Raw genomic sequence first — 16,207 nt, forward strand, 5'->3', positions numbered from 1 at the left:
TATGACATCAAAGTATCGCGAGAGCAACTCGAGAGCACGATGTCTGTATCGGAGATGTCTGTATCAGACTCTGGTCTGTAACAAATTTATTTATTTTCTAATTCATCATTTATTGAAGATATTTTATATGTTGTGAAGTTATTGTCCAGACAGCTTGTAGTGCCCTCTGTGCTATTAATAAATAAACTGTACTATTAATAAACACGATTAAACATTTTAGTAAACAATCGAGACGTTTCACCACTAATCTACTGTCGACTAAGCAATAGGTTTACAGGAGGTTTATGTTTATAGTTAGATGGCGCTGTTTTCTTTCATAAACTCCCTGTCAAACTGTTAAAACACACACATTATAATGACTACGTACTATTAGCACCATTATTATTTTTATTATAATTTTATTTAGTGTCCATGGTTATGATGCATGCTTAAACAGGTCAATTAGGTCATGTACATTCATGCATATTCCAAAAAGTGCATTCATACAGTATAGAACATAATATTCTTGTTTAAAATACATTTAGATTTTAATGAACTGTTTATCTGATCCTTTAAGATCATAAAACACTGCAGTTAAATTAGCTTTAAACCTTAAATGGTATATTATTTTCAAACTGGGAAAACAGAAGGATATGTTAATGGATGTGGACATACTGGAGTTAGAGCCAATTAAAGTCAACGGAGTTGTGGAGTCTGGTTCAGAGTCACGTTGAAATCCTCGTCTTATGACATAACCTGGTTGGTTCCTGTTAATCTCCACCGCTAAACAATCAAAGAGTTTGCGTAACACACCGCTGCTAAGTTTGTCCAAATTTGCAAAAAAAGAAAACAAAATATTTTTTAAGCCAAACATGTAGCCAAACATTTTTGACCTGACTATGTTATACCTGAACTATATAATACTATAATAATAATAATACTATTATTATAAAATATTTCATTGTCTTTTAAACTGTGATACTTAAAAAAAGAGTTTCTTGATCAGAAAGACTGATTCCATGTTGCATGTTGTTGTATTTGGGATGGACTTAACATGTAAAAAGCTGCTGGGATCTTTAATTCATGTGATGCCAAAAGGGCTTTATTATTTTTAGCCCAAGCCTTTTGACCATCAATGGTGGATGTAAATACTCTAACTTTCTACTCATCCTTATCACAGAGGTCATAGTTCAGCAGCAGTCAGTCTCAATGGGCATACATTGACAGGTGATGTCTATCTTTAAAAAGCACACACAACTGAAAACCCAATAATTATACACAGATCTGTACACAGGTGCACTTAAACAGCTGGATGTTTGATTCCAGCAGTGACAGGGGGAGGACACAATGCTTTCTGAGGTCAGACACGGTGTGTTTCGGGCACATGTCAGGACAGAAGAGGTGACGGGTCTGAGACTGACAGATGCTTGAATGGAAAAGCCTTTAATTGGATGAGGTGGGTGGACCCATGGGTAAAGCGGGATTATGTCTGAGCATCAGATAATCAGATTATTCCCGAAACAGAGCTTGCTTTTTTGACTACCTCTACGTAATCTATCACACAAAATTACGCCTTTACTCCTGGACTACCTTCACTTGATTCTACTTTTTTCATTCACTGTTTGTAGTCTGTGAGACCTGAGAAAAATTGTGTTTATTATCAATTTTTTCATTTCCATTTTAAATTTCTTGACACCTTAAATCTAGGACCGTAATGGCTTGTCCGGCTTCTGATGGATATATCCAAGAAAAAGGACTCAGAACCTGAACTTCTTGTGATGTGTAAATGAAGTATGGGATTGGATGTACGGCTTCAATTCACCATGTCTTTAAAATGTGGACTCTTCACGCTATGCCTCTTTATTCTGCCTGTCACAGGAATTAAAGGTAAGACTTTCAAACACAAGGAAATATTTTATGAGTAGTATGTACATTTAATACTATTATTTATGTACAGAAAGATTACCTAAATACTGTAAAGGTGACATACACTCTAAAAATCACAGTGATGCTGTAGAAGAACCATTTATTACCCTGGACCACAAAACCAATCATAGGGCTAGATTTTTAGCAATAACCAATAATACATTGTATGGGTCAAAATTATAGATTTTTCTTTTATGCCAAATATCTTTATGACATGATATTAAGTAAAGATCTTGTTTCATGAAGATATTTTGTACATCTTTTTCATTGTGACTTTATAAGTATTATTATTATTATTATTATTATTATTATTAAAGGAAAACACCACAGAAAAATTGAAAAAATATTTTACTATATTCTTACCTCAACTTAGACGAATTAATACATACCTATATTTTTTCAATGCATGCACTTAATCTTTGTACAGCGCCTTGTGAATGTGTCAGCACCCAGTTGACGGTACTCATTGAATTCCATCTCATTTTTTATCAATGGTTACAATGATTATCTCTGTAAAGCACTGATACATGTCAACATCCTAAAAAGTATTTCTGCAGAAAGATGCCTCTGAATGACCTATGCAATCTATTGACCTTATACATAATTGTAAATATCAAATGATTGTTTTTTATTCATTTATGTTTTTTAAGAAATACTCAGACCAACAAACGTACCAAGCCTGTCAAAGCAGAATTCTGGGATGAGAACTTTATTTGAAATGGAACAACATCGAGTCAAAAGGTCGGATTTCTTTCATTCTGAGGTGAAAGTTTGTCCACAGGAAACAGTGAGAGAAGTTATAGCAAGTCACCAAGCATACTACACACTGAGAGGTAACCAAACATCTTTACCAAATCTGCTTACGTTGAAATGTTTTTCATTGTGATAATAAGTATTATTATTATTATTATTATTATTAAAGGAAAACACCACAGTTTTTCAATATTTTACTATGTTCTTACCTCAACTTAGACGAATTAATACATGCCTATCATTTTTTCAATGCATGCACTTAATCTTTGTACAGCGCATTGTGAATGTGTTAGCATGTAGGCTAGCCCCATTTATTCCTTATACAGGGATGAATTTAGAAGCCATGCATCAAACACTTACCGCTTAAAAAATTGCCACGTTTTAAGTTGTGGTAAGAAACTGTGGTGTTTTCCTTTAATGTTCTTTTTATTCCTTTTATTTTCCTTTTATTTTACTCTAAAGACATTAATTCAGTGTGTTTATAGTCAAGAAAATATTAAATTACCAGTAACCAATACCAAAAAATGAAAATAATTTATTTAAACTCACATAAATTGAATGAGATTCAGCACATTTATTCATTAACTTTGTCAGTTTGCCAGGAGGCTGTATGGGAGGCTTTCCGGATTTTTCTTGACAGAATTCCCAGCAGTTCAGAGTACCAGAAATGGGTCCACATATGCCAGCACGAGTCCTTGTGCATCTCAGATCTGGCTGCAAACTTCAGCAGTTCTCAAGAACACATTGACATGGTCTACAGAGTAAATGAATCAGTATTACACTATACAAATCTTTAAAAAGCTAAATGCTAATATTGAAAACACAAATTTGATGGCTGACATATGGTTTGGTTTTGTCTTATACAGTAATAAATTTCCTTTTGCGTTACAGAGGGTGAATCTAAATAATGAAAAAGTGCAAGAACGGTAAGACAGATCATCACTATTTCATATTCTTAATTCATAACAAAATAAGATTCATATTTTAACTTACAGATACATAATATATCTTATTATATTTATAGAAATGTACATGAAAAGCCAGAAACCGATGAGGCACCAGGAACAGAAGGTATAAAAAAGTTTTTGGTCTTTGGATGTGTTAGTATTTCAGGAAAACTAACACGAATCTTTTACTATTTACTGTAGGATCAGAGAAAGCCCAGACTGAGGCTGAAATAGTTAAATCTGCTTCCACAGCTGAATCAACTACTACTGAACTTACAGAATCTACTACTGAATTAACCACTGCTGAACCTACTGAATCTGTTACTGAAATATCCAGTGAATCAACCACTGAATCCTCCGCTGAACTTACAGAATCTACTACTGAATCAACCACTGAATCCACTGATGAACTTACAGAATCTACTACTGAATCAACCACTGAATCCACTGCTGAACTTAGAGAATATACTACTGAATCAACCACTGCTGAACCTACTGAATCTGCTACTAAAATAACCAGTGAACCAACCACTGAATCCTCTGCTGAACCTACTGAATCTGCTACTGAAATAACCAGTGAATCAACCACTGAATCCTTTGCTAAACTTACAGAATCTACTACTGAATCAACCACCGAATACACTGCTGAACTTACAGAATCTACTACTGAATCAACCACTGCTAAACCTACTGAATCTGCTATTGAAATATCTAGAGAATCAACCACTGAATCCACTGCTGAACTTACAGAATCTACAACTAAATCAACCACTGAATCCATTACCGAATCTACTACTGAATCTACTACTAAACCTACTACTGAATCTGCTACTGAAACAACTGAATCTGTTAGAGAACCTACTAAATCTATTAATATATCTACCAATGAACCTACTGAATCTATTAATAAATCGACTACTGAATCTTTTACTGAACCTATTGCTGAATCTGCTACTGAATCTATTGCTGAACCTACTACTGAATCTACTTCTGATTCGACTGAATCTACTATCCACACTTCTACAGACACAGCTACTGTCTCACAGGTAGTGTACATGATTAGACCACTATTCATGCCAATTAAGAAAGCAAAAGCAAGTGTAAAGAAAGATTTTTGTTTATTAAATTGCTGTGTTCATAATATAGCACCATAAGTAAGGCAGGTGAGTAATTTTATTCTAGAGATCTAGACAGATGACATGACATTTTGTAGTATTTATACACGTTATAAGAAATAATGTCACATGTACAAATTTTAAATTACAAAAATGTTTTCTTCATCTTCCTCCTCTGTGAACTGCAGGCTATGTGTGATTGACTTTTTAATATTTAATATTAGATATGCACTGATATTAAATGATTCCACTGATCCGGATAGCTGATTATTCAGACTGATATCTGCCGATACCGACTGATATCTGCCGATACCGATAGCAATAGTTTGGTGGTTATATTAACTTGCATTAACTAAATTCTGACCTATTTATTCATATAATGACGATTAATATTGAACATTAAACTAGTGATGTTTCTTTATATTTTCTATACACAGAGCTCAAATTCATTGCATTTGCCAGTTCTCTTTTGATTGACAGGATATACCAGCCATGACTATCGGCTCTTTTTAAACTATCGTGCGATTGCCGATAGTGTGAAGAATTGCTTTTACCATCCGATACCGATTATTGGCAGATATATCAATGCTATCTTACGAGAATTCGTACATATTTTACGAGTTGGCTTATTCTTATTAATTCATACGACCACATTCGTAAGTTTTTGTACAATTTGCCTTGACCCCTGTGATGTTGGGGTTAGGTGCGGGGTTGGGGGTTTGGTTTCGTTGCTGTTGTTTTTAATGAGAATCGTATGTTTTTCATGAATTCCTACGAATTAGCCAACTCATAAAATATGTATGAATTCTCGTGAGATCAGGCTGGATATATCGTTGCATCTCCATTCTTTATGAATCTTTTAAGTGGTTCCTCTGATGCTTCTACAGGGGTCGGATCTTCCAAATGTAGTTCCAGAGCATCCAGTTCATCAGGTCATTGAGTTCAGCATTACCCTGATGGATTCTGGGTACCAAGAGATACTGAGAGACACAGATTCACCTCAATATCATGATCTCTCACGACATCTCCAGGAACAGGTATTTGAAAATGACCAAACAATCACCTTGAATTCAGTGTTGTTAAGGAATCAAGCAGGTTAGGGGTAAAGACACATGATCACATGAGCGCTTGTGTTTAACCTGAAGTGGGCCTGATTCTACACACGTGTCCACTTAAACTGTAGACTTGGGTGTTTTGCAGATGCAACATGTTTTCGACGACCTACCTGGATTTATTGAGGTACAGGTGTTAAGGATTAGGTGGGTCTACATGCAAACATCATTTAAAGCCCTTAAACGTCAAAGCCCTTTGTTCTAATTTCTTTGTTTCTCTTGTTTTCTTGTTTAGTGAGACAGATGCGCCTGAGAGGTAAATGTAAAAAAAAATCTGCATAATGTTCTTACCGTGTGGCGTTTTCACACACATCACCTTTATTTATTTTTTTCAGGTCTGGAGGAATATCAGTGGTCTACACAGTGGTGTTTGAGGCCATTCCAGCGAACATTGCCACAAAGAGTTCAGATACTGGTGCAGTTGTCTCTTCTTCTGGTGTGAAGGATAGCATAGTTAAAGCTTTGAGTAAAAAAGCATCTCTTCTTGATCTTAACTCGCTGACCTTTGACACAGGTAAAAGGATAAAGGTGTCACATCGTTCAAAAACATAATTCTTGTCTTATGAGCATGTAGAAGTTAAAGGTATGAGCACTGTCTGTTTTGCTTTCTCTCTCATCAGGAAGAAAACATCCCACAACAATGATGTCCGTCACCACAATTTCTGAAGACGTCATAACTGAGGTGACTTGTGTTGTACAATAAGTTCTCTGGTTTGCTAATACATTATGTAGTAACATTAGCATCATCTCTTTTCATGTCTATTGAACAAAAATCAGTAAAATAATAGTACACCTGTTCATTTGTAGTCCCCTGATCAAGATCCATATAAGGACCTTCGTTCTCCAACCGAACATACTGAGGTTTCATCGGATACTCTGGATTTAACAACTGCTGCAAGTTTCCCCATAACCACAACAATGAAACCAACAGTGGAACCTGAGAATGAAGCAGTCATTATACACACACTTGAAACTGTTCAAAGTGAAACAAGTGAACTCATAAAAGAAAATCATCCAGATAAAGCTGCTAGTGAAGACGACAGCAAATCAACTATTACTGATAGAGATAATGTCTCATTGGTGCCAAGTGATGAACAGGTTGACACCACACTGAAAACTTCCTCAGAAAGTGACTTTAATGTAAACACTATACCTGAAGATGACAATATATTTAACCCAATGACCACCACCAGCATTATGTTCACCTCTGCAACCATGGATAGTCTGAGGACTGAGTTGCCTGTCACATTTGACTCCACCATCACCCTACAACCATCAACTGAGCCAAATTATTTTACATCTGAAGCGACAGATTCTAATGAAATTCCAGAGGTGCCACCAGTGAATACTGGGATGGGAATAGGGGATGAAGAGGGAACTAAAGTGGTGCTGAATGAACCACCAGAAGAGACCACGTCTGATGTTGATATACTCAAGGTGAAGGTTAAGCCTGTTGAGGTAACTGGATTTGAACAAGTGACTGTAGTAACAGTTGAAGAAGATACGATCGCAGAAGGTAACAAAACAAATGAAAAGGTAGCAGAATCAGACAAAGAGGTGTTTACAGACTTATCAGTAGAAGAAATTATGGAAAATGATGAAGAGGTACAAGTAGAGCAAAAAGATGTTGTTCCAACAGAAGTAACTCAAGAGAAACCTCAATTAATAGGACCTAAAGATGAAGAGGGTGATGTGGTGGAACTTCCGACAGATGCTGATGGACCTTCAAGGGAAACTATCAACACTAAAAGACCTGATGTGGGGATGGCAAGTGATGTCCCTGAATCGTCTACTGAAGGTCCACAAGAACCTCCTGTAGAGATTGAACCACTAGGGATTTTATTGTCAGTGACTTACCCTGTTGAACAGTTTGACTATTACCAACCTAAAGAAAATGATAATCTGTCCTATGTGCCAGCTGGCAGTGTTCAACCAGGGTTGGACAATACTACACCAGAACACGTGGAAGACACTGGGCTTGAGGACCAACTATCCAAACCTGAGGTTATTGAGGAAGCTCTTGAGAAACCATTTGTGGAGAACAAGACCGTAGTATCAGAACAGACTCTGACTGATGGTCAATTTACCGTAACAGAGTCTCTACCTGATTTGAAGAAAGACAGAGACCTACCTGTTGGAGAAAGTGAAAAGCCAGAAGTAACACAAACAGAGGCTGGCCCTGTAGTACATGGGACTGTAAAGACATCTGCTACTGATCCACCCTCGACAACTTTAACGGCAGACCATGGACTTTATACAGTAGTTTTCACAGATGTATCAACACCTGGTAAAGAGGAATATGATTCGCCAACCGGAAGAGCACAATCATCTGTTGTCCATAGCACTGTTCCTGTGGATCTGGACAATGTCAAAGTGCAGAATGTGGAAACTGGGAACCCATCTATTCATTTTAAAGATCCAGCCACTGAGCTAGACCAAATGGATGTAGTAAGTGCAGAGACCGTTGATTTCTTAAGTTACGATAGTAGATATTCTTTCCCAGATGATGGACATCTGTTGGTGACAACAAAGGCACCGTCACTGAAGTATTTGACAACTCCTTCAATGACCACAGCTAACAAAGGCAAAGAGCTGGTTGTGTTTTTTAGCTTGCGGGTCACGAACATGTTATTCTCGGAAGATCTTTTCAATAAGAGCTCTACAGAATACAGATCATTGGAAAACAGATTTGTCGAATTGGTGAGTTCACTTCTTTGACATGTTTTTAAAAGGTGTACATGCAGAATCTAAGCTATTGTCTTCTCTGTGGACAGCTACTTCCATATCTACAGTCTAACCTAACCGGCTTTAAGCAGTTAGAGATCCTCAACTTCAGAAATGGAAGCGTGGTGGTCAACAGCAAGATGAAGTTCGCCAAGTCCGTGCCATACAACATCACTCGGGCTGTCCAGTGTGTCTTGGAGGAATTCTGTGATGCTGCATCCAAACGTCTGGACATAAAGATCGACAGTCATTCTTTAGACATAGAACCAGGTGAGAATCACAGACACACAGGGCTTAAAAAACATCAGTTTTTGTTGACCACGTCTATTCAATGCAGAGTACATTAGATGGTTCTCAGAACAAAAGGTTAAGAATGGGATTAAATTTTTGTTTGTTCATTTGTAGCGGATGAAGCAGACCCCTGCAAGTTTCTTGCCTGCAACCAGTTTTCCAAATGCACAGTGAACCGCCGGACAAAGGAGGCACAGTGTTTGTGTGACCCAGGCTACGTGTCACTGGACGGATCGACATGTCAGAGTCTCTGTGTTGTCCAACTTGATTTCTGTCTCAATGGAGGAGAATGTGAGATTGTGCCAGGGCATGGTGCCGCTTGCAGGTACCTTAGCAAACAACCAATGATAGATGTGAAAAGTTATGACACACTGTAATCTGAATGCCATGTTTTGACCTCAACTGATTTACTAAATCACGTTTACAACTCAAGCTCTGTTTCTAAAACCCTGTGAGCTGCCTTCATTGTATCTCGATTTTGGGAAATAATCGCATACTGTGACATGCATACTGGATTAGATGCATGAAATACCGCCGAATAACATCCACCATGTTGATACATCATGTAACATACAGCTTTATAACAACAAGTGAGCCGTAAACCTGGATGATGTTGAACAAGCACAATCTAACCACAAAGGAACACCAGTTTTCTATGCGTTTATATTTTTAACCCTGGAGAACCCAAGAACCCTATTCTTAGCAGCAATTAACATTGGCCAAATTTGACCCGTGGGTTCTCCAGGGTTAAATAAAGTATCATTACCACTTTCCAACATATTTGAATATGATGATGCCTCTTCATCTTCTTCTTTGGGCGACCCCTCTCCCAGGGGCTCATGGGATAGTAAAGTGTCTACTGAATACACACTTCGGAAGTAGTAGGCCATCTACTTTTTGGCTACTTTGAATTCGGACATACTACCCCCCTCGCATACTGATTTTCACCTACTTAGTATACGCAGATCTATGACTATGCCTCCACTCTTTGGACCACCTCGGACCATAGATATATTCGTAAATAGAGGCTACTTTAGCAGTTTCAGACAGATTAATGCTTAGTCTGTTTTCACACATAGCATACGTGTACCGCACGTTTGCCGCAATAATCTTTTACGGTACATTCACAAGGGGCGTCAGCGTTAAAGCTTGACGGAGAGTGTGTCTGAAGCATGGCCCTGATGTGATCGTCATAGTAGCCAATCACAGTGGAACGCAATACAACACAGCTTTTGTTTTAACCGCTAATGGATGCCGGTTTGGTTGGGCTAGCGATTGCTGATGTAGCTATAGTGTTACCCACTGTAATGATCAACATTTCCTCCATTTTTATGCTCCTCTTTTCTTCAGTCTTGCATAAATGTATTTGGCTAGCGTTTGCACTAGGTCAGGGTTCCCCAAATCTTACCCTGGAGGGCCAGAGCACTGCAGAGTTTAGCTCCAAGCCTGATCAAACACACCTGAGCAAGCTAATCAAGGTCTTCATGATCACTAGAAAATCACAGGTGGGTAAGTTTGATAGGGTTGGACCTAAACTCTGTAGTGCTCCGTCCCTCCAGGGTAAGATTTGTGGAACCCTGCACTAGGTCATTTGCATAAGGTAATCTGATTGGCTGATGTCTGAAAAATGTAGATTTTTTTCAACTTTTGCAGTGAGCAATGCCAGTGGCGCGGCACAGATGGATTCACAATTTATTTTGTCAACCAGTGACGCAAAGTAAATGAAAAGCGTTAACATTAGTCCCTTTCACTTCACACATACAGTCTTTACTGGTAATTTACTGGTAAATTGCCGTTAACACGTCATGTGTGAACAGAACCTTTCCGGTAAATCAGTGCTCTCAATTTACCAGTAAGACAGGTTGTAAGATTACCAGTAATTTACCGGTAAGCGCTGTGTGTGAACGAAAATTATAGGATTACCGGTATTTAGAACGGACGACGTCAGACCGTGCTGACAGCTTCGGGCCAATCATAGCTTTTTTTAATACAGATGACGCGTTTACCCCCGCAGTGTTTACTGACGTTTCCACACACATGCTGCTTGAAAGTCGAGCACACCTGAAGTTTACGTCCACATTTCTTCACCAAAGTTGTTTAAAACAGCTTACCGCCGAATTGCCGACGTCCTTAGCACGCCCTCTGTGAAGCCTAAAGTGCAAACAGTACTGTTGTTAAAAACGCATTTTCGGTTTGACGTCGTCTCATTCAATGTTGTTTGGTCATGAGCAACTTCGCGACTGTTTACCATAGACGTGAAAACAACAAAATACGGACCGTGGTTATGAACGACGTGGATTGTTTACAAATACAACACTGAGCTCGCCGCGTGCTACAGGTGGATGTATACTGTTAGCGCTGATGTTAACAGGTTAAAGCATTCACACTGAATGTGTGATCATCACAAAAGTCGACCTAAAGCAGCAGTGCTGCAATCGTTTCGGCTTTGAGTCTATGCAGCATCCATATTATCTACCATGTGTAATGATGTGATTGGTTACATGTTTGTGACGTATTAATGAGACTGTCTCTAATTTTATGTAGAAAATATCCAGCAATGGTGAATGATGAATTTGCATATGACTTGATTGTTTTAAAGCATATTAAAAACACCACATTGGCATATAAACAACAATAAAAACTGGATTTTCCCTACAGGGGGACTTCTAAATCTATCACGTGTAGGTTTAATGACTGTTAAAAACATCTTTAGAGGGCAGCTCAGTAGTTTAAGGAACAGAGTTTATATATTTTGGCAAACGTTTAAATTTGCTTGTGTACCCTTCAGAGATTAGACTTTTTGTAAAACTGGGATGTTACAGTAGAGTGTTTTGGTGGTTACGGTGAAGAATAGCTGCTGTATTGTACAGTACATGTTCTAACTGTGTCTCTTGACCCTTTTAGATGTGCCGTAGGTAAATTCTGGCACTTTATCGGGGAGAGATGTGCAGAGCTGGTCTCCGTTCCTCTAGACCCTTTTCTTTCTCTAGTGTTCCTCATGGTTGGCCTGACCTTTCAATATGCCATCATTACTATCTTGTTATCTTTGTGCAGGAAATGCGTACGGACCAGAAAGACACTAACTCTAGTGTAAGCAGGTCTTTTTTCGTCCGTTTGTTTAAATACTATTGCGGTTAGATCATCTGTTGTGTCAATTGAGATAACAAAGATAATATAGCACATAAACAGATCAATAAAAAACATTAACAAAGAGATTTTTATATGTACAGTAAGCAAGAAACACAATAATAGTATATATGAATGAATATATAATATCAATTTGTTAGTCTTTATTTGTACTCTCAAAAACTACTTTTGCTGCCTTGCAATTATTTTTAAGAAATGTGAATCAAACTAAATCTGTTCTTACTCCCTAAAATTAAATAAAACAGGACATTGCACAAGGAACTTTTTGTATCATTTTCAACTAAATGGTTTGCAGACAACACGCTTTTAACTTTCTCTTTTTCTTTACAGCGATCCTTCAGACCTTCTTAGGTGATATTATCACCTGGTTTGTTATTATCATTTGATATCTAAGCTTTACTCAGTTTAGCCTGTATGTTGTCTTTATTTGTAGAGAGCGAGAGCAGACCACCATACCAGGCCTGTCGAGTTCACCATGAGAAGATTTACACAATTATAATAACGTTCATTGAGGTAAGATCACATCTCACATTACCTTGTGTTTTAGTTTATAAACTGTCAGTATTGTTGTTTATTTATAGCAGTCTATCCTTTACATTGTGATATTAGCTTCCATGGGTGTGTAGTTAAAGGAATAGTTCAGCCAAAAAAGAAAATGAGCCCATATTTTAATCTCCCTCAAGGCATCCCAGGTGTAGATGACTTTTTCTTTCAGTCAAACACAGTCCAAGTTATATTAAATAATATTCAGGTTATTAATGGTATTGGATAGAGCCCCAATTTTACAGCTAAAAAAAGTACATCAATCCATCAAAAATGAATACAAACAGTTATTAAATGTCGTCCGAGGTAAAGCGGTGGGTTATAGCTAAATGTAATTTGTGATAAAGCGCTTTAAACCTACAGATCCCTATACAGTAAATATTGCAAACATTAATGCAAAACATGTTTCTTTTTTAACAGGAACGGGTGGCTACATTTCACGAGGTTTAGATGTACTTCTCAAGACTTTCAAATGAGTGGCCATACGTCCTGAAAGAACGAATAATGAAGTCTTAGTGCTGTTTATTTATATTTTACCTGTCAATCTCTTGAGAAAATTGAGAAACTCATCAATATTTCAGGTGGACTGTTTGAAATAACAGAAATTATTTGGAGTTTCCTCACAATGAGGAAATAATTCTGTATTGTCATAGAGAAAACTTTAAGTGTTTCATGTAGCTGGGGAAATAATTATGACATGGTGTTTAAATATCAATTGTCCTGCATGTATTGTGGAGACATTTTTGTCCTTTAGCATGGTTGTGTTAAAAAACTATACTGCTGAATTCTTTGCAGTTTTTGATTTATGTTATCACTGTAAAAAATGCAGCATGAAGTTAAAACAACTTGGTTTTGTAAGTCAATTCAACCTACTATTTTAAGTTTTGACCTGACTTATTTTTTAATTTGACCTAACTTATTTTTTGACAAAAATGCTGCTATTTTACAGCTTGGGGTGACGAATAATAAAAAGTACAAAAATAAAAAGTTGGTTGAACTTAAAAAAGAAGGTTACCTGTTTGTCTTAAAATGATGAGATAATTCAACTTAAAAAATATTAGTTGACCCAAACATTTTTATGTTAACTACACTGAAAAAAAATAATACGCTGGATTTACTAAAAAAAAAATTCCCTTCTTACAAATTTTACATGATAAAATTTTGTTAAATTTACTAAATAATGTGTTTATTTAAAATTACTCACCTTTTTGTGTTATTTTTTCCTAAAATTTGGTTAAAAAACAATAATTTTTTAAAAAGAATTTACTCATTTTATTTACTAAGCCACAAAATAATTTTTTACAGTGTAATATTTATATATTACTATATATTAATATTAATCAACCAGGTAACTTTCTTTTTTAAGTTTAAACAAATCTTTTTGTACAGTGATTACAAGAAATGACCCAATTTTGTCAAATGTACAAATAATTTAGTATCTGAATTATTCAAGATGATTTAGAATTTTTAGTTTTAGCTCACTTATTATATTTTAGTTATTTGTAAACAGTAGATAATCACAAATTTTATTTTTAAAACTTAAAAATTTATTTTTGTAATTTTTTTAGGTAACTGAAAAAAAGTTTCTGTGATAGAGTTGAAAATGTTGTGTCCAGTGAAAACTTATCTTAACAGTATTAGTACTATTCAAAGAATTGAATCCTGAATACAAAAAAAAAAAAAAAAACACTGATTATTTATAATTGTTTATATATACAGTGGTTCCCAAACTTTTTCACTTTAAGGCCTCCTAGTTGCCCACTAGGATAAAATTAACTAGAAGAATAAAATTAACTAGAGCTTGAAATGACTAGACAGATGTATATTCACTACTAAAATGGCCAAAAAAAGAAACATCTTGATTTTTGCTTGTTTTATCTTATTTTAATGCTTGTTTGGCCAATTTTCAATAGTTTTAAGTCATCTTGAGGCCCCTCTGGTTGGGAAACCCTGCAGTACACTATGTAAGCAGCTGTGATTATACAATGTAGGTCATAAATTACACAATTGTTTTGGTTTATTTTAAAAGAAAAGACAAAAAATACAACTTTATTTAGTGGGAGATGTCATAGTAACAACTTTGTACAGACCTGCATTTTGCATAACTCATGAAATGTCATTTGCATATTGCTCTTATACACATTTGGTCCGATATCACAATTACATCTCACACTTAGTATTTTTATGTCACGATTAGCTGAAGTTGTCCTTGATTTTATGTCATGATTTTAGCGTTACAATGCTGAGGTTTGAATAACTACAATATAAGAATGACCAAATGATACTATTAAAATCATTATTTTTATTAAATGTTTTTCATTCAAGAGTCATAATTTAGTCGTCATTACTTACCAGAGCTGTTGTATTTACTGTATTTATAGCTTTTGTAAATACTTCCTGCAAGCAGTTAAACTCACTGAGAATAACAAAACTGTAAATAGTGTAAAGTGCTGACTGAGATCAGTATTTACATCTGCATGTCAAAGATTCATTCAAATGTTATGAAAAAACTAACATATTCAAAGTTGTGGATTAATGATACTCATACCAAAAACAAAATGACAATAATCATATTAAGAGGCAGTTTAGAGGCAATTACGCTGTGAAGAACAGTAAAGAAATCAAATCAACACAATAATTCAATTTAGCAGAAATTAAAATATGAGAAAACAAACAAAGCTTTCAAACAGCTACTAAAGAAAAAAAAACTACATAAAAACAAAGCACATAAAAAACTAAATAAATGTGAGATTTGGCAGTTTAACTTCTAACTAATCTAAATGTGTGTGTGTATTAGTAAGACTCGGGTGTGTTTTTTCAGCAGCATGGCTGTGTGCATGTGTTTGTGTTAAATTATGTGTGTGTGTTGTGAATGTATGTGTTTATTCAGTAGGCTGTGCAGTATGGTTGTGTTTATTTCATCAGATTTTGCAGCATGGCTGTGGCGTATGTGGGTCGGGCTTGTCTGCTCTCGATGGCTTTTCTGAGGTACTGAACTCCTCCACATCGCTCCCAGATCTCCTCAAACTGCCTGGGCAGAATCTCAGCACCGCGTTTCCTCGTCAAACCCGTCTCCTCCAAACTCAACTCACACATCTCCATATCATCTTTGCCTGCGCAAACAAAAGCAAAATAAAGCAATACATTCACAAAGTGTTTCACAAACTACAGATGAAATACTGGCTGATAATGGATAACCAGGGCTGCGTATCCCCGTAATGATCGAACTTAGCTCTTAAGAGCGCTTTCTACAAAAAAAACTTCATTGTTCATCTATGTGCGTTTCCTAAAAATGCACTTAAAACGATTGCTTGCAGCTGGGATTCAAGTGCTACTTAAAGGAATATTCCATCTTCTGAAAAGAAAAATCCAGATAATTTACTCACCAACATGTCATCCAAAATGTTGATGTCTTTCTTTGTTCAGTCGAGAAGAAATTATGTTTTTTGAAGAAAACATTGCAGAATTTTTCTAATTTTAATGGACTTCAATAGAACCCAACATTCAACACTCAACTCAACACTTAACAGTTTTTTTCAACGGAGTTTCGAAGGACTGTGAACGATCCCAAACGAGGCATAAGGGTCTTATCTAGCGAAACGATTGTCATTTTTGACAAGAAAAATAAAAAATATATACTTTTAAACCACAACTTTTCGTCTAGGTCCGG

At 36.2% G+C, this 16,207-nt stretch overlaps 2 protein-coding genes across 12 annotated transcripts in view; one reads left to right on the forward strand and one right to left on the reverse strand.

Annotated features, from left to right (window-relative positions):
* Nucleotides 1-29: 29 nt before the first annotated feature.
* impg1a (interphotoreceptor matrix proteoglycan 1a) lies at nucleotides 30-13,322 on the forward strand. 4 transcript variants are annotated; one of them, XM_055185311.2, is made up of 19 exons: nucleotides 30-73; nucleotides 1,274-1,435; nucleotides 1,687-1,866; nucleotides 2,556-2,738; nucleotides 3,253-3,419; nucleotides 3,550-3,584; nucleotides 3,683-3,729; nucleotides 3,807-4,651; nucleotides 5,608-5,757; nucleotides 5,921-5,979; nucleotides 6,068-6,088; nucleotides 6,168-6,346; nucleotides 6,453-6,514; nucleotides 6,640-8,532; nucleotides 8,607-8,826; nucleotides 8,962-9,172; nucleotides 11,752-11,937; nucleotides 12,428-12,507; nucleotides 12,958-13,322. In XM_055185311.2, the coding sequence occupies exons 3-18, from the start codon at nucleotides 1,773-1,775 to the stop codon at nucleotides 12,471-12,473; spliced, it is 4,398 nt and encodes a 1,465-aa protein (XP_055041286.2). In that variant the 5' UTR covers nucleotides 30-73; nucleotides 1,274-1,435; nucleotides 1,687-1,772; the 3' UTR covers nucleotides 12,474-12,507; nucleotides 12,958-13,322. The 4 variants fall into 4 exon arrangements, with proteins under 4 accessions (XP_055041286.2, XP_055041287.2, XP_055041289.2 ...); XM_055185312.2 differs by having other exon boundaries at nucleotides 1,728-1,866; XM_055185314.2 differs by having other exon boundaries at nucleotides 1,734-1,866.
* Nucleotides 13,323-14,399: 1,077 nt separating this feature from the next.
* myo6a (myosin VIa) overlaps nucleotides 14,400-16,207 on the reverse strand; it is a 63,161-nt gene continuing 61,353 nt past the window's right edge. For all 8 annotated transcript variants that reach the window (XM_073855698.1, XM_073855697.1, XM_073855695.1 and 5 more), the window contains one exon: nucleotides 14,400-15,650. In XM_073855698.1, coding sequence (XP_073711799.1) covers nucleotides 15,451-15,650 — 200 coding nt within the window. In that variant the 3' untranslated portion in view covers nucleotides 14,400-15,450. The remainder of the gene's footprint in view (nucleotides 15,651-16,207) is intronic.

Source organism: Misgurnus anguillicaudatus, chromosome 18, assembly GCF_027580225.2.
Source record: "Misgurnus anguillicaudatus chromosome 18, ASM2758022v2, whole genome shotgun sequence".
Taxonomy (NCBI): Eukaryota; Metazoa; Chordata; class Actinopteri; order Cypriniformes; family Cobitidae; genus Misgurnus; species Misgurnus anguillicaudatus.

What these genes read in the sequence shown, in the direction of transcription:
- impg1a (XM_055185311.2), top strand. Translation starts at nt 1,773, where the DNA reads ATGGGATTGGATGTACGGCTTCAATTCACCATGTCTTTAAAATGTGGA. An exon ending in ACATTGACATGGTCTACAGA is followed by an intron (nt 3,420 to 3,549) that starts GTAAATGAATCA and finishes TTTGCGTTACAG; the next exon opens with AGGGTGAATCTAAATAATGA. An exon ending in CACGACATCTCCAGGAACAG is followed by an intron (nt 5,758 to 5,920) that starts GTATTTGAAAAT and finishes GGTGTTTTGCAG; the next exon opens with ATGCAACATGTTTTCGACGA.